This window comes from Meleagris gallopavo, chromosome 17, assembly GCF_905368555.1.
Source record: "Meleagris gallopavo chromosome 17, MGAL_WU_HG_1.1, whole genome shotgun sequence".
NCBI classification, from domain to species: Eukaryota; Metazoa; Chordata; class Aves; order Galliformes; family Phasianidae; genus Meleagris; species Meleagris gallopavo.
The window spans coordinates 2,652,816-2,674,618 of record NC_139420.1 but is presented as its reverse complement, the minus strand read 5'-3'; the positions used below and the strand labels follow the sequence as shown (position 1 = coordinate 2,674,618).

At 45.2% G+C, this 21,803-nt stretch overlaps 3 protein-coding genes across 19 annotated transcripts in view; 2 read left to right on the top strand and 1 right to left on the bottom strand.

Annotated features, from left to right (window-relative positions):
• The first annotated feature begins 1,216 nt into the window (after window positions 1–1,216).
• PUS1 (pseudouridine synthase 1) lies at window positions 1,217–7,194 on the top strand. Of its 2 annotated transcripts, none has more exons than XM_085238378.1 (6): window positions 1,217–1,504; window positions 1,681–1,866; window positions 2,323–2,460; window positions 3,151–3,253; window positions 3,527–4,224; window positions 5,298–7,194. In XM_085238378.1, the coding sequence occupies exons 1-6, from the start codon at window positions 1,232–1,234 to the stop codon at window positions 5,343–5,345; spliced, it is 1,446 nt and encodes a 481-aa protein (XP_085094504.1). In that variant the 5' UTR covers window positions 1,217–1,231; the 3' UTR covers window positions 5,346–7,194. The 2 variants fall into 2 exon arrangements, with proteins under 2 accessions (XP_085094504.1, XP_085094503.1); XM_085238377.1 differs by having other exon boundaries at window positions 1,428–1,585.
• Window positions 5,468–10,248, bottom strand: LOC146543164 (uncharacterized). Its single transcript, XM_085238816.1, has 3 exons — window positions 10,123–10,248; window positions 8,831–9,905; window positions 5,468–8,533 (listed from the first exon to the last, which is right to left on the bottom strand). Exons 1-3 carry the CDS (start codon window positions 10,246–10,248, stop codon window positions 8,481–8,483), a joined length of 1,254 nt encoding a protein of 417 aa, XP_085094942.1. The 3' UTR covers window positions 5,468–8,480.
• EP400 (E1A binding protein p400) overlaps window positions 8,954–21,803 on the top strand; it is a 46,816-nt gene continuing 33,966 nt past the window's right edge. For 9 of the 16 annotated variants that reach the window (XM_085238365.1, XM_085238364.1, XM_085238357.1 and 6 more), the window contains exons 1-9: window positions 8,954–9,083; window positions 10,574–11,934; window positions 13,893–14,003; window positions 17,762–17,849; window positions 18,256–18,363; window positions 19,080–19,459; window positions 19,730–20,032; window positions 20,583–20,768; window positions 21,548–21,688. In XM_085238365.1, coding sequence (XP_085094491.1) covers window positions 10,612–11,934; window positions 13,893–14,003; window positions 17,762–17,849; window positions 18,256–18,363; window positions 19,080–19,459; window positions 19,730–20,032; window positions 20,583–20,768; window positions 21,548–21,688 — 2,640 coding nt within the window. In that variant the 5' untranslated portion in view covers window positions 8,954–9,083; window positions 10,574–10,611. Of the gene's footprint in view, window positions 9,084–9,394; window positions 9,412–10,573; window positions 11,935–13,892; window positions 14,004–17,761; window positions 17,850–18,255; window positions 18,364–19,079; window positions 19,460–19,729; window positions 20,033–20,582; window positions 20,769–21,547; window positions 21,689–21,803 lie in introns of those variants that run through there. The other 7 variants (XM_085238367.1, XM_085238370.1, XM_085238362.1 and 4 more) reach the window with 4 other exon arrangements.

Below are 21,803 nucleotides of genomic sequence, written 5' to 3'. Positions count from 1 at the left end.
TTTTTTTTTTTTTGGCTTTAAATTGTACAACACCGATTTAAGAAATAAAATTGTTTTGAAGTTGTTAGCAGCCTGTTCTCAGTATCTGTGTAACCCATCAGCATGGCTCTGGGTGTGCCATGAAAGGTTTGCGCTTGGCTCAGCCTGCATCGTGGTGAAGGGGAGGAGCAGGCGGCCATGGAGCATCCATGGAGATTACTGAGCGTCCATCCTGCTAACGCACCTGTGTGCTGACACTGCTCGGATGGGTCTTTGTTTTTAGTGCATGCAGTGACCTTCACTGGGAAAACTGAGCCCACAGCACTCCTCACAGGCAGCAGAGCAAAGGGAGAAAGTGCTGGCTGGGAAGACTGAACAACAAAACAGAATAGCAGCTCTGAGCCATGAGGCCGCAATGATTTAAAAGCCACAGTGCAAACAGCACAGCTTTCTGCACGTTCGCTGTGACGTTCCGTTGCTGCTGATTCCAGGAGAAAACAATCCCCAGCAATTCTCAGTGCCTTTGTTCCCACATTATATTTAGCAGCTGGAAGGACGTCAGCAGCGCTGCTCCCTGGGCAGCCAGCACTCAGACCTTGCCTGGTGACATCACGGAAGCAGAACTGGGCGGATGTGCTTTAAACCACGGCGATAACATCGAGTACTTCACTTACAGTTACCAACTCCTGTCTTTTTAACTCAACCTTTGTATAACCAACGTTCCTCGGCCCCAGCCCTGCTGGGCACACACTGGGCTCACAGTGGCAGCTCTGGATGTCACTGAATTTCTCCTTGCTCGTCATCTGCCTGTCTGAAAACACACTTTAAAAAGGACCGAATGAAAACAGGACAATCACCTTTCCTTTGTAGGGAGCATTCAGACCCCCCGTGAGAAATGTGCCCCCAACCCCATCTGGGAGCTCTGCGAGCTGCGTTCCAAAGTAGCACCGCTGGCAGCTCATCACTTCCACATCGCTGCAGAACCTGAGGGCAAAACCAGCCGTTCCTTACTGGGCTGCGGAGCTTGCTTCTCCTTTGGACTGCTTTAGCTACCCGGACTCCAGCTGCTGTGCTTAACTGAGTAAAACTCCGACATCCCCAGCCCTACTTTGCCGGTGCCAGTGCTCGCCACGTCCCGAGGCCGGCTGCAATGCAGGCGCGAGGTCAGGCAGGGCTCAGGGCAGGGCGACAGATCACAGAGCTCCATCAGCCCGTCTGGGAGCAGACGAAGCACGTCGCTTTGTGAGCGGTCATGTATGAGCCACGTGCGTGCGCTACAGGCCGGCACCTTCCTCCAGCCGGGACAGCGCAGCTGGGAGCGGGTGGTGCAGCCCCCCCTGCCGACACCGTGCCCGTACAGGACGGGACGCGCTGCGCTACTTCCTCTTATCCTCCCCGTCTGGGGTCGTCGGATACGAACGGCCGGGCGCTGCAGGACCTGCCGGGCGCGCAGCAGCAGCAGCACGGCGCGCAGCCGCAGCGCCGCCCCCGCCCGGCCGCCGTATCGCCGCACGCGCTGTGCTCCGTAAGCGGCGGCGGGGCCGGGCCGATGCTGGCGCTGCGCTGGGGGCTGCGCGCCGCGAGCGGAGGGTTCCGACCTCGGAACGTGCGTGGGGGGCGCGGGGGGGGGATCCGCGTCGCTGCTGCGCCGCTCCGCTGCTCCGCCGCCGCTCTGACCTGCAGTCTGCTCCGTCCGTGCAGGAGCTGCTCGCCATGGCGAAGAGGCCGAGCGGAGTCGGCGAGGGACCGGAGGAGAACGGGCAGCAGGGCAAGAGGCTGAAAGGAACCGCGGGTGAAGGGGATGCGGAGGAGCAGAGTAAAAGGACGCCCAAAAGGAAGATTGTGTTGTTGATGGCGTACTCGGGGAAGGGCTACCACGGCATGCAGGTACGGGTGTGGGGGGGGGGAGGAGGAGGAGGAGGAGGAAGCGGGAGGACGAGGAGCGGCCGGGCGGGGCGCTGGGCTGGGCGGGCAGCCGGTGCAATGAATGGGCTGGGAACGGCAGCCGCTCCCCCGCCGGCACTGCAGCCGTACGTCGTCGTTCTGCTTCGTGCTTTCGTTACCAGAAAACTCCATTGCAGGAGCATTTCGCAGAGGGATCAGAAATGCCCCATCTCTTGCAGCGACATCAAAGGCTGAAGCAGAACGTACGCGTTTTCTCGATGCGCTTTGGTGGAGCTTTGCAGGAAGGAGTTGGCTTTGTAGGAACAGCAGCACCTCCCAACCAGGAGGGAAGATGCTACGAATTTCACAGTGATGCTCAATTAACAAAACTTTTCGGTGATGTCTTTCAGAGCGGTTGCCCAATAATTACTGCTTGTTTTATTTCTTATTCTCTCCCAGAGAAATCTGGGCTCTTCGCAGTTCAAGACCATCGAAGATGATTTGGTGTCTGCCCTCGTGCAGTCCGGCTGCATCCCAGAAAACCACGGTGAAGACATGAAGAAGATGTCGTTCCAGCGCTGTGCTCGGACAGATAAGGTACGTTGCACGGAGCTGCTCACACAACAAGCTCTGCCCCTCCAGTGCTGTCAAAGCGTTGTTCAGCATGAGATCCAATAGCAAATACTATCTGCAGTGAATAGTATTTGAGACTCCTCCCTTCATCCCCTGCTAAACTCGAGTACAAAGCAAGCATTTAGAAGTTGTGGGGTATTGGTTAGGTGGTGTGTGTGAAGCTGGTGCTTTGTACTTAAGCTGTGTGTTCGCCTTTCCCTCCCATTCACCTGTTCCAGCTTCCCAGCCTGACGCTGCTCCTCTCTGCTGCTGCTGCCCGCTGGATGCGGAGCTCAGAAACTGAACTGCATCTCATTTTATTTTTTAACCCGTCACATCAAGGTGCTAAGTGTGGAGTGGGGTTCACGGCTGACCTTAAGTACAAGTCATTGCTTTACTGCTGGTGCTTAACAGCAGGCAAATATAGCAGGATGTGTCCTGAAGGGGAGTGCAGCGTTCTGCTATGTGAGATGGCTGAAGTGCTCGACGGCTGTGCAGCACCAGGTGGTCTTCCAGGAGCATTCTGATTCGGGTTTCTGCCTTTGCCTCACTTCAGCCTGAAATGACCAGTGAGGAAAAAAAGGAATAAATTCATTCTTCAGCTATTTCAGTTCTGCACGTGCTAACCTGGAGCTTCCGAGGTGCATAATTGTCCATGTTTTATGATTTTTGTAGGGTGTGTCTGCAGCTGGACAGATTGTGTCGCTAAAGGTCAGGCTAATAGATGACATCTTAGAAAAGATCAATAACCATCTTCCTTCTCATATCAGAATTCTGGGTAAGGATACTGGAACGGGCAGAGAAAATCTTGTCAAAGAGGAGCTTCTCCTGCGCAAAGTTTCTCCCTTTTTGTTGTAATTTTACTCAAAAGGGATTTAGTTTTAACAAGAATCTGTGCTCTTACGCTGGTTTGAAATCGGTGTCCTATAAAATAAATTGTATCTTTTGATTGCATTTTATTTAAAAAAGAACACATCTGCTGATGTACGTGAAGTCACAAGCAGTTTTGTAGCTTACTGATTCAAAAACTTGATGTCACTTTTAAAATAAGGGCTGAAGAGAGTCACTGGGGGATTCAACTCCAAGAACAAATGTGATGCCAGAACCTACGCCTACATGCTGCCGACGTTTGCCTTTGCCCATAAAGACCACGATGTGCAAGAAGAGGCGTATCGACTCAGCAGAGAGACCCTTGAAAAAGTCAACAGCCTGCTCGCTTGCTATAAAGGAACGCACAACTTCCACAACTTCACTTCTCAGAAGGGACCCAAGGACCCCAGCGCCAGGAGATACATAATGGAGATGTACTGCGGGGAGCCCTTTGTGAGGGAAAACATAGAATTCGCCGTGATCAAAGTGAAAGGGCAGAGCTTCATGATGCACCAGATAAGGAAAATGATTGGACTGGTGATAGCTATTGTGAAAGGTTATGCTCCTGAGTCTGTTATAGAGCGCAGCTGGGGAGAGGAGAAAGTGGATGTCCCCAAAGCTCCTGGGCTTGGTCTGGTCTTGGAAAGAGTGCACTTTGAAAAATACAACAGACGTTTTGGAAATGATGGGCTGCACGAGCCGCTGGAGTGGAAGGAGGAGGAGGAGAAGATTGCAGTTTTCAAAGAGCAGTATATCTATCCTACCATTATTAACACAGAAAGGGAGGAGAAGTCCATGATGAGCTGGCTAAGCACCCTCTCCATTCATGACTTCAACTCTTCTGCTGCTGAGATGGAAGCTAACAAGAAAAATTCAAAGGTAATGATTGAAGCCATTATTTTTACAAAGGGAAGCTGTTAAGTTAAAAAGGCTTTTCCTTTAGGAACGTTTTTGTTTTCCGTGTATACTGTGGAAGATGACAGTCATCTGGAGTATAAAATGTATTCCTTCGCTTCACTTTTTGTCTTTTGATGATGGTGGAACAAATGATAGAAAGTGTTACTTAAGCAGGGTTTTGCATGGGGTGGTTGAGAAGGGGAAAGGGAGGAATGCTGTAAAACACAGGCTGGTTTGGCTGCGGTTATATACCAGCAACAGAAGCTGTGGAAACAGCACCAGCTTTTGCTTTTGGGAAGCTGTTTGAAAGACTGGTTTTGGGGTTGCAATTTCCTACTGGCTCAGTGCATTTCCTTGTTTTCAGGCTAATTCCCATTTTGTGTAACGCTGTGGTCATGAGAAAAACTTTGTAATTGGGAGGAAAATTAGGAGCTGCTTAAGTAAATCTGCTGTGTGCTCAGAATGGGTCATTAGAACAACTCCAGATGAACTTTCGGTCAGAGGGATGGCAGTTCTTAAAGAGGATGATGGGCTGGGCTGACGTTTCTGTGTAGTACATCTCGGAAGAAAATGTCCATCTTTGCTTAATAGAATCATTAAAGTTAGCTTTATTTTATGTGGATAATGGTCGTGCTCTGAAGAACATCAGGTTTAATTCTGTCTGCCATTTTTGAGTGTGAGAAAGAATTTAACATACAAAGCATACAGCCACGTTGAAAAGCACAAACAAGATACCCGAAATGTCTCATTAGCCTTTTTTGGTGCTTATTTTCAGTACCAGCATTTTGTGCTACTTTTAAGTTTCCCACACACAGTACAGGTCATTTTCATGCAGCTACAAATAGAGAATAGTTCTTCTCTTGCTGAGTGTAGTGCAGTGTACAATATTTTCTTCTATCAGAAGTGTCATCTACCATCACAGAAGTTGGTTACTCTAGATGGATCTAAGCCGTGAAGTTGGGATCTTGCCCCATTTACTCATTCTCTTGGAGATGTTTAAATTCAGTGTCACATAAATGAAATACTGACAAACCATTTTCCATTTTACTTTCCAGAACAGTGATGTTGAAGGCAGTGATGGTTGTGATGGTGATTCTGACTGAGTCAACGCGTGGTTGGACCTGGTACCCACACTGCTCACAGCTCTCTCTGTCTACGGAAAAGTGGCCTTCCTAATCTGAGAATCCAGTAAAGCAGGGGATTATGTACTTACAGAACAAGTAGATGCCCAGGCAAAGATGAGTGGGGCAAAAAAAAAGCAAAAAACAAAAAAAACAACCAAAAAACAAAACAGCAGGAAGAAGACGAAGAGAGGCTGTGCCACTGACTGATACACCTGACTGGTATACTTGAAAATGATGAGAAAGCAGCTTTCAAAAGGATTCTTGTAACGCAAGATGTCTTAATTGCTATTTGAATGATGTTTTTATTACACGTTTACCTGGAAATAGTATTTTAAATCTGTAATCTCTACGTAAAGATGAGACAAAACATTTTAATACACTTTTTTTGGATTATTTTTATGAAGTTATGACTCCATGAACTTTTTTTTCCCATTTTCCTCACGTTTAATTAGTCTAGTCTCTAATCATCCTGTTAAGCTTTTATTTTTTGTCACTCATGGCTTTCTTGTGAAATAATATGCATGGGACAGAAATTCATTATCGTGCTAACTGCTGCAAATTTTTTGCTGTTGAATCAACCTTTTTGTTTTCTCAAGGTTTGCAGGTCTAAAAGAAGTGATTCCTTGCTCAGTGACAGATCTTAATTTTGTAACATGGCTTGAACCATGTACTTTAAGACAATGCTTTTTATTTGAAAGGTGTCATCCTCCTGTTGCTGACCTCGTGCCTGGCCAGCCTCTAGAATGTAGATCCACAGCTACGTATGCAGTTGGGCATCCACTGCCTGAGGTGCTGTTTCACAGGGCTGTCCTTGAGATGTAAGGAGAAACATGTATGTTAATTGCCAGGATTGCAATTCAAAGTGTGCCACTGTGAAAGTTTCTGTGTTTCCTGGGGTGACTTGCTAGATGTGGTGGTGCTGGTTTCAGTATTTCTGCTTTAAATGGAAACTAGCTAGCCATCTGCTGGATTTGGGGTTGAATCAACTTGGCACGTGTAAAAGGAATGGTGCTGACTTCCTCTGGGCTTAATCAAGCCTGCGTTTGATTCGTATGTGTGAATTCTTAATTTCTGTCAAGCTGCTAAGAATAGAGGAGGATGTGCAGTGGTATGGGAAGCACGTGCCCAAGGACTTTCTTTGGGAATCAGTTTTTATTTTTTGTGTTTTGGGAATCTCTATACTCAGAATTCTTCCTCTCCTTTCCCCAGCTGTGGTTTGAGCCCTGTTTCTTGATGCCAACTCTCTCTGACGATGGTGGAAGGAAAAGAGAAAAGCAAAAATAAACACACACACACAAAAAAACAAAACCCAAAACAAACAAATATACAACAAGTAAAGGCAGCAGCTCTCCTGCCGTCCGTAACAGTAGGACCCTTTGGAAAGGGGTGGAACCAGGCTCTGAGTGTTGGGAGTTGAATATATGTGCTCAGCAAACTTCCCTGGCTGGGTTTGTGTGGCAGCTTGCTTTGTGCTCTGAAAGCTCACGTGGGACAAATCCAGGGCTGTGAGGGCTGTGGTCTTTGGTTTGATTCAACTTTGGACACAGACTGGATGTGCATGAGGAGGTGCATCAGAACTCACGGTCCGTACTGAACATGGAGGTACGTTTTAGCGGAGACTGTGCCCAGGTTTTCTTTTACATCCTTTGCTAACTCATACTGTTGACATAGCCTGTATTAAGTCTTTTATCCAGAGCTCTTTGTCGTCTTCAATCTAAGACAAATACCTTTCTTTACTTATAATGAAGGCACCAAAACTGACACAAGCCAAAATCATCAGGAATTTGTTTATTGTCTCTGGAGAAAATAAAGAACGGTTATTTCTTAACTCTTGCAGGTGTGCTTTTTTTATTTGCCGGTCTCGGTGTGCCTTCTGCAGCAAGAAGGCCGTGATTTGAGGGAAAACTGCCGTTCTTTCCCGCTACCTTCGCTCCTAGAGTTCGAAATCGGAGCGTGGCCGCTCACCCCACACCGCCGGTCAGCCTCCATTGGCACTGAAGTACTCGCGCATGCGCCATTATGGCGCGCCGCCTCCCTCCGTTCGGACCGTCGGGCGCGGAGTGCCGCCACGGGCGCTGTCACCAGGGGGCGCTGCAGTCCCGCCTGGCGCTGCGCCGGCCGAGCCCGGCCGTGAAGTGCGAGGCGAGAAGCGCTTTGCGGCGGCTGAAGGGGATTCTCGCCTCGGACCGCGGGAGGGTGGATTTAGGAGTTATCGTTTGTTTTGATGACAGTTTGGAGGAAAAAAGAAAATGCTAGAGGCTGTAAAGTAACACTGAAATGCCTATTCCATGTTTTAACGATTTGTGGTAAAGTGTTCACTCCCAAATGCAAGTTTTTATAGCGTTGTAATTAAAGGTAATTGCTTTAGGGAGGTCTTGTGTAAATGTAAGAATCGGGTACCAATGAGAACAAGCTTTCAAAGCCCAGGAGCACCCCGGCCGGGCACAGAGGCGGTCCCTCAGCCCTGTAATGGGTGCTGCTGCATGGAGGCTCTCTGTTGCACTGAGACTGCAGGTGATGGCATTTCTTCCCCCAACATGAGCAGGAAGGAGTGAACCGTTTTACCAAGCACTGGTAATCTGCTTCAGATAGCTGCTGTATGGAACAGCTGGTCATAAATCTTCCTTTGCAGTGAAACTTTGTGTTCAGTTACACTCAGAATGCCTTGTAGCAGCTGCAGCTTTCCTGTGCCTTTAGAGATGCAGAAATGCCGTATAAATTTCTCTTCAAGGAAGAAAAGGAATGAGAAGGAATGAGGCAGATCCTCTTGGGAAGCAGAATTTGTTTTCCTAATGGCGGTCTAGAAGGAGATTTAATTAAACAGAATCAATTATTTTACGTTTTATGCAACATATTTAGGTTAAAGGGAGAAAGATCACAGTGGGAATTTGTGCTGCTTGTGTTTACCAGAAGCTGCAGAATGCTTACACGTGGTAATAAGTGCTGTGCGCTAAATGCATGCAGGGTTTTTAGGTAATGGATATGAGATTTTGTGTGACCTGTTCAGGGAACTCCGTCCATCTGCCAGGGCATCTCAATTTTGTGAAAGTTCTCAATGAACTTCTCGTTGATCTCAACATCTCCAAGGACTGTTTGTTCGTTCCCATTGTTTGTTCACATCATACTTCTTGTAGCATCTCTTGGTTCTGTATTGTGCAGGAATTTCCCTGAAGGAAAATGAAATTCTGCAGTGAGCAACAACAGAGGAAAGAAAGTTTGTGGTCTCCAAAACGTCTGCCAGCTTCTAGGAGGCCCCAGATACGGACGCCTTCAAGATACCCAGAGGAACCATCGTCATTTCTTCGTCTCCAAACTCTCCGTAGCTGTAGCTCTGTAACCGCTATTTCTCTAACATTTAACTCCAGATGTGTTTGTGAGGAGAACGCAGGAGCCCTGCCCTGCGGCGCTGCTCTGGCACCAGTTCCGCCAGCACAGCTGTTATTGCGGTGGCAGACATCACGTACCCCTTCCTGGCCGCACCGCTCCTCGCCCGGCCGTCACCGCAGCTCCCGCGATCCCACACCGCGCATGTACGAACATCGGCGCAGGCCCGGACCGCCCTCCGGCGGCGGCGCATGCGCAGCGAGCGGAGCGCGGCGCAGGAGGCGCGGTTTGTCTCCTGCCGGCGCTGGTAGCGGCTGCCGCTCCGGCCGCCCCCCGCCCCCCGCCCCCGCTTCCTCTGAGGAGCGAATGGAAAGTCCGGCCCCGGCGCCCTCGGTAAGTGAGGCCCGCGGGCTCGGGGGGCGGCCGGGCACCCTTCCTCCCTTCTTCCCTCCCTTTCTCCGGTCCCGCAGGCCTCGGGCCTCGGGCTCGGCGGTCCGGTCCCGACGGCGAGGGCGGCCGCGGAGGAACGGGCCTTCCGCGCGGGGCGGGGCGGCCGGGACGGGCCGCGGCCTGTGAGAGGACCGCACCGAGCTCTGCCCGGCCCGCGGCACCCGGCCCGCCCCGGTTCCGCACACAAAAGGCACTCCTCGCTCTCGGCAGCGCGCTTCCTATCGGCGCGTAGTTAATTGGGTGCTTTCGCTCGGCCGCGAGTGTGACCGAGGTATAATAATCAACATAATAGGGCCTTGTTACTGGCGACGGGCGATATCGCTTGGATCTTAATTGCTCGGTGTCGGAGTTACGAAAGAGTCGCGGTGCCGCTCGCGCTGTGCAGCCTTCGGATGGAGGCGGCGCGGGGAGCGGGACGGCGCCGTGCGGGGAGCCGAGCTGCCGTGCAGAATACTGTGCTGCTGTGCAGAGTGCTGTGCTGCCGTGCAGGGAGCCGAGCTGCCGTGCAGAATACTGTGCTGCTGTGCAGAGTGCTGTGCCGAATGCCGTGCTGCTGTGCGGGGCTGCTCCCAGGCCGGGCTCGGGGAAGGCGGCGCGCAGCGGCTGTTTGCGCTGAGAGCCGCTCTCTTTTCCTCGGGCTGCTGCACGAGTCCCAGCGCCGCGCCAACTCTCGGTGCTGTCAGCGGAGTTTTGTTTTGGTCGGTGGTTGCAATTGAAAATCAAAGCGTTTTTGGGTGTCTGGATACCTCGGCTCAATAAGTAGCGCTTTCAATGAAATGCTGTTTGCGTTAGCTTTCATTTCGTTACGGGGTTGGTCTTCTGAAAGAAGGAGAAGGCAGAGGAAGGTACCGGGCGCTCTGCTTTATCAAAGTTCGAGTTTATTTGATGGGGGCATTTTTCACGATGCATTTCTTCTTCAAGAGCACTAACAATAGTCACCCAGTGTATGTCCACACTTGACGTGTTTCCAGTTAGCACTGACCCTACCTGCCTTATGTTCTAAGTGTACTGTGTTCTGAAGAAGGTAGTACTTAATGTTGTAAACAGTGATGTGCTTGGGATGACAAATGTAGAAGGGCAGGTCCTTGGGATAATGGAGACCATTCATTCTTGAAGCTACAAAGAAAATAAAGAATATGTACTTTTTATTATTTAAGTCTGTTTAGCTAGCTTGGAGGAATGTATAATTTACAAACTATTTGAGAGTATTTTGTTAGTTAGAACAACTAGAGAAGTTAGAGAAACACGTGAGAGATTGAAGTGAATTTGTGTCAGTGAAGATTTCACGTGATCTGGCTGAAGATGTATAACTGCAAGGACAGGGTAACTGAATTATTACTAAAAAAAAATGTTATTTTATGTAGTTACTGAAGAGTTTCAGTTACAAACGATATTTGCCTTACCTGAATTTCTGTTTCTATGTATTTCTTCAGCATATTCTATAAAAACAAATCACCATATACTACTGAGAATGCACCATGGTAATGGTCCTCAGAATGCCCAGCGCCAGCTCCAGAGGTCCAGGTCCTTCACGGGCAGTGAGGGAGAAGAGCAACAAGCAAATCTGCCCCAGTCCCCTGCGGCTTCTTTTGCACCTTCTGCAAGTCCATCTGCACCCCAGTCCCCCAGTTACCAAATTCAGCAGTTTATAATGAGTAGAAGCCCAGTGGCTGGTCAGAATGTGAACATCACGCTGCAGAACGTCGGACCGGTGGCTTCGGGAAACCAGCAGATCACACTGACACCACTGCCAATTCCAAACCCGACATCGCCCAGTTTTCAGTTCAGCCCTCAGCAGAGGCGGTTTGAGCATGGATCCCCATCGTATATCCAGGTCACGTCACCGCTGCCCCAGCAGGTTCAGTCTCAGAGCCCCACGCAGCCTAGCCCTGTGCCGGTGCAGACGTTACCGAACGTTCGGGCGGGTACGCCAGGCCCCGGCTTGGGTATGTGCAGCCAGAGCCCTACCAGAGGATTTGTGGACGCCAGCGTGCTTGTGAGGCAAATCAGCTTGAGTCCTTCGAATGGTGGGCACTTTGTGTATCAGGAAGGGCCGGGAATTGCACAGATTGCTCAAGGAGCTGCAGCGCAGGTGCAACTTCCATCTTCTGGGACACCTGCTACGGTAAGGGAGCGCCGACTTTCACAACCTCATTCACAGTCTGGTGGCACCATTCATCATCTTGGTCCTCAAAGTCCAGTAGCTAGCGGAGCAAACATGCAATCCTTGACTAGCCCGGGCCATATTACGACAACGAGCTTGCCACCCCAGATCAGCAATATTATCCAAGGGCAACTTATGCAACAGCAGCAGCAAGTGCTTCAAGGACAGCAGCTGAGCAGACCCATTGGCTACGACAGGGCTTCTGGGGGATTAATAGCCGGAGTTGGAGGCCCTGGTGCGTTTGGAATGACATCACCCCCACCTCCCACGAGTCCTTCACGGGCCACGGTGCCACAGGCGCTGTCAAGTCTTCCTCTTACGCCTACAGTTAACACGGCAGTGAAAAAGCAGCCCAAAAAACTGGAGGAGATCCCTCCTGCCAACCAAGAGACTGCCCAAATGAGAAAGCAGTGTTTGGATCACCACCACAAGCAAATGGAAATCCTTAAGGAAACTTTTAAGGAATGTTTGATTGAATTGTTTTTCCTGCAACATCTTCAAGGGAATATGATGGACTTTTTAGCTTTTAAGAAGAAACATTGTGTTCCCCTGCAAGCCTACCTGAGGCAAAATGACTTGGATCTAGAAGAAGAAGAAGAGGAAGAACAATCTGAGGTCATCAATGATGAGGTAAGGATCTGTTAATATTTTGGATTAAAATAGCGGGTGAAGTTGTGGCACCTGAATTGCAAAGCATTAGCTAGTGTAATGGCACCTGAAAACTCATTTTTATTGATGAAATATGGCAGTTTTTAAAAATGGTTGGTTTGAGAGAATGCCATTCTGCTTGGTGGTGTGATGGGACAAGTTGGTTTGAGCATGCCATCAGCTGCAAAAGCAAAGTACAGAGAGCTGAAAGCAACTTTCACTGTCCTAGTTAGTATGTAAGCCTGCACACAAACATAGGTGGCTTTATTATGGAAGCTGTTCTAAGCTTTCAGAATGTACGCATCATAGATTAAATTTCACATTCTAGACTTACATAAACCAAAAAAGAGTAAGCAAAAAGTCTCTTTATTTGGTTCTTGTGACTTGTGAGTATAGACATTTCTGAGGCTTAGTGTCGCTGTGGCCAGCGAAAAACCCTGAAGTGATCTAATTATAATGTGCATGGGCCCATAGTAATGAGTTAGTTTGTTTAGGCTTAGAGCTTTGTGCATGCATTGCGGTCTGAATGGTAAAACCCAACTTGTACTTGGACATGAACTTTGTTATTTTGTGCAAAGATTTAAAATAACTAAAGAATTTGGACGCAGTGTTTACTACTGGCAAATGGCTTGCAATGAGCTTGCTGCTAAGAGTTGCCCTCTTTGCAGTACAACTTTTCCTGCATATTTACAGCTACTTGTGTGGATCCTGACCTGCAGCGCAAGGCGCCTTTGGGTGCTGGAGCAATGCCTGTCTGGCCAATTACATGACAAGTGGCTGCAACAGTGTTGCTGTAACTGATGGCACTGTGCAAATAAATACCTTCAGAAATTTGCAGAAGTAAATATGGACATAAATATGCCAGTGTGTAAAAAAAGATGAAACAAAACCAGTTATATAAAGAAATTTGTATTGCTTTGAAATATCTATTAGAAATCAGAGTATTCAGGGAATGTTGGTGCTTTTATATGTGGTTGCATCTCCTGCTGGAATTTGTGCAGAATTTTAATGTTATAGTAGAGAAAGCTCACTGTTTTGTAGATAAGTTTCTTGACTAGGAAACCATTTCTTTCTATATTCAATAACCTCAAAGCTATCGACACTGGAATCCAGTGAGTTTTCACTTGGTTTGAATTTTGTCCAGTTTTTTGGATGTTCTTGTTCTTCCATTTAACTGCAGTATGTGAGTTTTGAGAGAACTTGGGTGACTGTGAATTGTACAAAGTCACTGAAATCAGTGGCACTGCTACAATTTACATCAGTTGAGGCTTCGCCCCTCTGTGCTGTTCAGACTCTCTTGTTTATGACGGCCGTTTGTCTGTTTAATGCTGCAGAATTTTGCAGTCTGCAAAGGCAAAAGACTGTGTGTTTTCAAACGACGAATCCTTTTGAGAGATTAAGACTTCTTTTGAGTATGTTCTTTGTGTTTTATTTTTTTTTGTCTCCTCTTTAATTTCCCCCTCCCCTTTCTTTATCACTTCCTGCTCAAGCAAACGCTTCATCCCTTGCCTGGAAGGGCGATCGCTGGCGGCTCCAGGCAGAGCGAATGGTGGCTGTGCTCATCGCTTGAATAAATGTTGGAGCTCTCTTCAGTTCAAACTGTCTGTCATGCTGATTTGTCGTCTGTTAGGAGCAGCAGTCATTAAATTTAAACCACGCTTTTATGTAAACTGGATTTACGGAAGGTTTGCAGCGGTGGGAAGCTGCTGTAGATAGTCAAGGCTGGCTCTGCTCTTTGCAGTGAGGCAGAGCGTGTCCCAAACCATGCTGCTGGCTGCCTGGCTGTCAGCCTCCCTTCAGTGAGGGGCCGTCCGCACTGCTGGCGTGCTGGGCAGCCAATAAAAAACAACAACAAACAACAAAGCAACAAAGAAGAAAAAAACTTTTAAAAAGAAAATGATTCTCCCTTCTTTTTTTTTTTCCCAAAATATTTCTCTCAGGTAAAGGTTGTGACAGGAAAGGATGGGCAGACTGGTACTCCTGTCGCTATAGCAACCCAGCTTCCTCCAAATGTTTCTGCTGCTTTTTCATCCCAGCAGCAACCATTTCAGGTACTTTTCAATGGTTCTAAAATGTAGTTTCATCCCAGATTTTTTTTCTTCATTCAGATTTGATATTTCTTAGATGAATTAGAATTTTCCCTAGAGCCCATCCCTTATCATCTAAACAAAACCAAAAACACTTTGCAATCTTCAAATGCATCAATATTAATGAAGCTCTGAGGAAGTTGCATCTTTGTCTCCAGGTTGCTGGCTTATTTCATTAACTTTCAGCTTGAATGTTTTTGCTTTGGTTTGTTTGTCTTTTGTTTCCCTGATTTTCCCTAATGCATTTGTTTCATTTGTGCATTCCGCATAGTGATAACATGGGTTCTTTTGTCTGTGGCGTTGTAATTGTGGGTTTCTTCTAAATTTCCTTCTTTCTTTTTTTCTTTTCTTTATGTATTAAAGGTTTTGAGTATGACTAAAGAAGGTTTTGGTGAGACCTTCTGTGAAATGTTTCAAATAATGCTGATAACCCTCTAATGCTATTTTTTAAATAACTAACTCCTTTCCATTAATTCTGACATAGATGTTGGAAAGAAGAAACTGAAGTGTTGAACTTCATTATTTAGGTCTTTTTTTCTTTTAACATGAAATAACCCTGAACAAAGCAGAGATTCTGTCTAAATCTAATAGTTTTTTTTTTTTTTTTTTGTGGATCAGTGATGGTGGAAACTTCAAAGTAGAGCAGCTGTGTGCTTATGCAGCTGCTCTCAGCTCTGCGTTCCCAGACTGAGAAGTCCCATAGCCATACCTTGGTTCCCCTGCAACCACAGTTTTTACCTTTTAGGTGAATTGCCCACACTTAAAGATGTCCCATGAGGAGTTACTGTCCTGTGCCTCACAAGCTGTATGGACTGCACTGCCTTCCTCCTGGATTTGGGACAGGGAGAGTTAAATGTTGTGTAGGGTGGATTGTGAACTCGTGTGTAACAAGCAGACTGTTCTCAGTGTCATTTCAGCAGTGAGTTGCACAGTGACAGCTCTCACTGACAGCTTGTTGTTATGCTCCGTGCTGACACATCTATGAAGTCTCCTTAGGTGCACAGGCTTCATCTAGGCTGTTCAAAGTATGTCACACTGTACCAGGTTACTGATGGCAGTGGTCAGGTTTTCCTCAGGGCTCTGGCTACACCAACAAAGAATTACTTCTATAAGCATTAAACGTTTCAGAGGTGTTCTGGAGTATGTGCTCACCTTGTATAAAACTGAGTGGATGTGATAATACCTTTCAGCCCCAACTGTTAGCAGCTCTTCCTATCAGGCTTTGTCTTTGTAACTATTTACAGAGTAATAATCTGTCCTGATCAGCATCATTCAAATTGGGTAAGTGCAGCACTTGGAATGATTACTGTGAGTGTGCTGCATAACCGTGACCTCTGGAGAGCTATGTTATTTTAATTAAACTTAGGACAGTTTAGTCTAACGTAAGTGGTATGTGACTGCAATTTGTAAAGATGTAATTCTTTGCTCTTTGAAGTGCCTGGCCTGAATTAGGTGGTGATGACGCAGACAGCTGGAGGCAGGCACTTCAGAAAATGCCAGTGAAAAATCCTGAGGTAGACGTGCATCCTGAAAATGGCAAAGTATGGTCATCCAGAGTAATAGTGCAGATAAGACAAAGCAGCATTTGGAGTAGTTTGCAGGATGCATCTCCTCCAATTGGTGCTTCAGAAAGCATTGATTTCCAACGGCACGTTAACAGGAATTGTTAATTAATTCAGGAGCATTGTGCAAAACACATTTCTGTGACTTATTTTGAATTATTCTCCAAATGCATCTTATGCTCTGCCAGCCATTGGCCATTGAACTTGCAATGTGCTGCATATTTACCTTTGATAAAGCAGACACTTGAAAACTTGGTCCATGCTGAGTGTGATATGGCAGTGAGCTGTTGGCACTAGGTGTGGGTGCAAGACAGATGTTTTTAAAATCAAAATTCCCATCTAAGAGTGTGGCAGTATCTGTAGAGCAGCCACAAATGTCCTCACAGCAGCAAAGAGATTGGAAGTTATTAATTCCTAGTTACTGATAGAATCTGAGTGCTATGAGATGTACAGACCTCAGAAAACACTGTTTGAAACCCAGCCATTCAGGGTGGCCGTGGTCTGGTTATTGGTACTGTTCAGTGAGGCAATGGGGATAAAGGGTGCTGGCTGCTACAGTTAATTTCAATGTAGCCTGGTGTTTATTTCCTTAGGCTTAGCTTACATTGGCAGAATTTCTATTCAAAAATTAGTGAAAAAAAGACCTGTGAGTAAACTAGAAGATTCTTCTGGGAAATTTCTGTCTTTGCTATGTTGTGATAATATTTCTTCACGTTGGTTACTGTAGATGGATGTGGTAGAGGTTCTCACTGCAAATTGTGTGTAGAGAACTGGAGGAGGCTTAGATAAACTCATTTTCTAGGGTGAAGAGGTTACAATACAGAAAGGCTGCTTTTTTATTTTCTGACAGAATCTGTGAAACCCTTTCTTCGGATAGCCCTTACTTTTCTCATGGTAAGTTGCGTAGAAGAATATTGGACTTAGCGTGGCAAAAATTGAGGAGAATTTAAAAATAAGGTTCACAAAAGCTCTGAACAGAGCTGGACTTCTGCAAACACTGATGGCATTAATAACTTGCCAGGTGAAGCTGAGAGCCCAAGGAACATGGAAATCATCCTATAGCCCCAAGATTGGTTTGATAAATCTTACATACGTGTCTGCTGTTTGGGTCTCACACTGAACCAATTTTCCAGGATACATTATCTGCCATCTTTGTCAATATCAATTGTAGTAACATAAAAATAAAGTTTTCATGCACTGCATAATCTTGCTGAAGCTAAGCTCCAACTTGCTGAATCAAAGCCATCTTGATACCAGCAATGCTTCTCAATTTGTAGTGCTAATTCATAGCTGCATGATATTTATGCTCCAGCAAAATGTCTGGCATTTTCCAACATGCTCTGAGGTGACATTAGAGTTACAGCAATATTGTGTTTCTCTTCATAATGCTACTTAATAAGTGTCACTTTGCCAACAAATACCAGTCTAGTGGCTGGAAAACTGGAATTGAAATTGGCAGATTGGCTGAGATTCTTTTATTCCATCTTTTATTCTTAGCCATTATTCATGTAATGCTTCAAGTTTAAAGCTTGTGGAGCTCTATCCTGACAGTGACAGTGGTGGAGACCCATGTAAGCTTAAAACTATCTTCAGGATGAGAATTAATTAATTTATGATGTTTTGCAGTGAAAAGGATTAGCTTTCACAAATGCATTGACTCTCTGATATTTGTATTGTCTTAATTATGACAGTTTCTGCATAAATTCTTTTTCCTCATCTAGTTTCCCTTCTAATTAATCCTGTAATGAAGACACAGTCTTTAATTTCTCTTGTCAACCTTTTATTGCAGCTCTAAAGCTATATGAGTACGTTGTTCTAATTTAATCGCAGCCTTGTGCAAATAATAAAGAAAGGGTGATACATTAATGAAAACATCCATTTATTAAAAATGAAACTAAATTGTAAATGTGTACTGTGTGTAACCACCTTCTTCTGTTCAGTTGCAATTTTGAAATTTGAACTGATCAAAGACTATCAGTGCAACGTGGGCATCTGAAACCATCTGGCAGATATTGAACCAGCCTTGCTTTCTTCATTGTACCACTGTTCTGCAGGCTTTGTTCTGTGATGGTCTCTTTAGATCCATTTGTAAATTAACATCTTGGTGCCAGACTATCTACAGATTGAACTTTTGTGGTTTGTTTTCTTTTTTTCCAATAGCAAACGCATACAGGGACTCCAGTAACAGGGACTGTGAACACCATAGAAATGGAGGCTTTTAAGAGGCAGCAGACACTGGCACCGGCAGGTATGTTTCTCAGGAAGAAGTTCAGTTCATTTTCTTTATTACTTTTTTTTCCAGACAGTTAACGGAGCCCACTGTTCAGTGATGCTTGAAACACAATTTTTCCCAGGTCCTTAGGACTATTTGTTGTGAATGGTGCTGCGTTTAGAGCGCACTCTGCTCACAATACATAGGACTGGATCTGGCAAGCAAGGAGGTGCTGTTAGGTTGCTTGTTCTGGCTAAGAAGATTGGAGACGGCCAACTGGAAGTTAAAGGGACCCTGCCCTTGGAGCATCTTCTTCATAAATGCTACACATGCATAGTAGTCATAGCTTTCTGAGCTAGTGTTGGAATCATGTGTAGTAGATTGCTTTGTAAAACAACCCATTCCATTGTACCATGCCATAAATGGAATTTGAATATCACAGATTCGTCTAAGAGACCACGAATTGAAGTGGGCCGTCATGGGATGGTTTTTCAGCATCCGGGTGTGGCTTCAGGAGTTCCGCTTCAACAGCTAATGCCAACGGCACAAGGTACTGTGTCACCACATGCCAGTTGCACATTAATTTAACAAGGAGACGTTAGTGATGGGACCAGAAACTTGGGCTCCCGGCCTTCCAAGATCCTGGCCCCACCACCTACCTCTCCTTGTAAATTAATACTTGGTATGCAATGCCTGGTTCGTTTAAGGAGCTGAGTGACGGGCTCCAGAAGTGCATGTGGGCATGGAAATACGTCACAGATGCTGATGCAAAACATTTAATTTGAGAATTCTGGACCTGAGCCAATGGTTTGTGAAAAGAAAAACCTCCTCTAATTTGCAACTTTCAAGAAAAAAAATTATTCAATATTTGTGCCAAACTTCAGACTAAGCAATAGAGTCAATGTGCTAAGAACTAAGTTTTATTTAGATTAAATACAGTTATTTTAGGTTAAATTTCCATTTGCTCACCAGTCCTTTTTTTTTTTTTTTTTTTTTCCTTTAAGTAGAGGACATTCAGAAGACATCTAATAATTTTTTTTATAGTTACCGTGCTCCAAATTTTAGTTGCAGTCCTGTGCATGAAATGTTTCATTGTTTATTGTAATAGTGATTTATTTTGTGATTGTGATGTGGTATTTTCAAGTGATGGTGTCTTGTGGCAAAGTAAGTAACAAATTAGTCTATTTGCAGTTGGTTTCCTCTTTATATGAGTAAAGAGCACTGGACCCTCTAATTTAATCTGGGTTGTTTCCTTTTGCTTTGTAGGTGGAATGCCTCCCACTCCTCAAACGGTGCAGCTGACTGGACAGAAACAGAGCCAACAGCAGTACGACCCTTCCAAAGGCCCTCCTGTGCAGAACGCAGCAAGTCTGCATACGCCGCCGCCGCAGCTGCCTGGGAGGCTGCAACCTGTGAATGTCCCCATGACGTCTCTTCCAGCTGCACTGCAGATTTCGCAGCAGCAGCCACAGATAGTGGAATCTCCGACTCAGCCCCAGATTCAGGTGAAGATCCAGCCCCAAAGCGTCCCCCTGACTTCTGCTCCGCTTCCAGCTCCGCTTCAGCAGCAGGTGCCACCAGCAATCCATGTACAAGGACAGACACCAAATCAAGTGTCGCAGCCGCAAGCTACAATACAGCAACAGGTATGTGGACGTCGTTGAGGTGAGAACAAATCTGTATTTGTGCTCAGTGCAGTGCAAGAACATTGTCTCCTTGAAAATACGTGTGAAATATGGGTATTTTAAAATTAATGCATCTATGGGTAGCCTGCAAACAAGAAATCTTTCCTTACACAAATGCAGGTGTGAATTTTTTTTTTACAGAATTAAAGTCTTTGTTACATTTCGCTGAAATGTAGACTTAGACAGTGATGAATACCAAACTCATTGCTAACAGATGCATTTCTTGGGCAGGCTGTGACTCTGACACGACCATCTGCAGATCCTGTTCAGACTTCTCAGCGTCTTACAGCAAATATACTACCGCCTACCTCATCCGTTGCACCAGCAGCTATCTCAGGCACAGCACCGCCTTCTACGTATCCAGTACAAACAAACAGGACCTCTCCTGCAACTAACAAGTCCCTATCTCCTATTGCATCAAAACCCCCAGGCTTAGCGGTGGCAGCAGCACCTAAAACACAAAGTCCAGCTCAGAATGCAGCAGTATTGCCACAGGACAATTCTCAAGACAAGCTTGCTGAGCAAGTCAAGCTGGTAAGTATTTTTTTTTCTGAAAACCCGTAAACAGTTAACACATACATAACATAACAGTTAATACAGGCAGTGTGCTTTAAATTTGACATCACAGAGAACTTGGTTGGTCTTTTTTTCAGTTTTCATTTTTCGCCAAAAAATCAAGTTGTATTAACAATGAAGATATATTTCTCTTTTGGTTTTGTTGTGGATAAATATAGCTGCAGTTTCAATTTATTAAAAAACAGATGATTCGATTGCAGCTTACGTGTCTCATAAATTGTTTATTGGACTTTCTGGGAGTTAATCCTGCTATTTAATAAAGAACCTCTTCTAGTAAAGGTTAAATGACTTTTTTGCATAGGTTGAATTTAGTTTAATATTGTTTCCATTAGTGTGGTGTTCAGACATGAGTTTTGTTTCATGATGTTACACTTCTTTTTTTTTTTTTTTTTTTTTTAAATTTTTTTGCTGTCGATGTATATCGATTGAGTGTGAGCAGTTATTCTTGTATTTGGCTATTTTAAGTGTATTCTGCAGCTCCTTTTAACTATATGTGCTTCTTTTTAAGGAAAATCAAATCCATCAGCGAATAGCAGAACTAAGGAAGGAAGGCTTATGGTCCCTGAGGCGACTGCCTAAACTCCAAGAGGCTCCAAGACCCAAATCTCACTGGGATTATTTGCTGGAAGAAATGCAATGGATGGCGACTGATTTTGCCCAAGAGAGAAAGTGGAAGATGGCAACTGCTAAGAAGGTACTTGAGATACTTATGGTTTTGAATCAGAGCAGTTGATTTTATTGCAAAGCTGTTTTTCTATTTTCCTGTATGACTGTAAGTGATGAGAATATAGAGCACTGATTTTCACTTAAGTGAGAAACCATGTTGTCAGCTTTGTGTATCCTGACATTTGACATGGACTTGATAATTTTATTGGCTGCAAATGCATGTGGAGTAGTGGGGCAGCAGTTACAGAACTGTTTCTGTAGGGGAAGAGGGTAAAGCAGCAAGTGTAATTCATTTAGTGGTGGGATGAAAATTGGAGTGATTAAGTATGTAAAATCTGCCTACTTAAAACAAGCATGCAGTCTTTGACAAAGAAACACACAGGACAGATATGAAATCATCCTTCCCTTGGCAACGTGCTTCAGAGTTGTGGAAGTCAGCATGTTAGGGACCTTCATTTGGATCAGCATTTAGCAGCCACTGACTTGTCATTCATGTTTGTACTTTCTGAACTCTTTACTTTGGTCTCTTGACATTTTCTGGTGTGATTTCTATGACTTCTTATTTGCTGATTCTTATGTTTCTAATTCCTGTATTGAGTAAAAGGAGTGAATTTGGAATTCCTTCTTGTACTTTCCTTTTTCGTTCGCTTTTGATGTCTGTTGCTTTACTGATATGGTAAGAATTAGTAATAATGGAGCAAAGTGCTAACATTTTTAAACTGCTGTCAACATCTGCCTACTACTAACGTAAGAAATACAATGATGTGTATTCTGAAATAAGCTAATTCAGTATTCATGGCATTGCAGATGGTAAGAACTGTGGCCCGTTATCATGAGGAGAAGAAACTTAATGAAGAGCGAGCTAAAAGGGAAGAACAAAACAAACTAAGGCGAATTGCTGCATCAATTGCCAGAGAAATAGAATATTTCTGGTCTAACATTGAACAGGTAAAATATCAACTTACTGGTATGTCAGTGGGTTACACTGTTGTTTTTTTTTTTTAGTCTTCAGTAACGTATTTATAAAAGTGAAGCATTTTATTAGACTTTATTTACCTTTTAG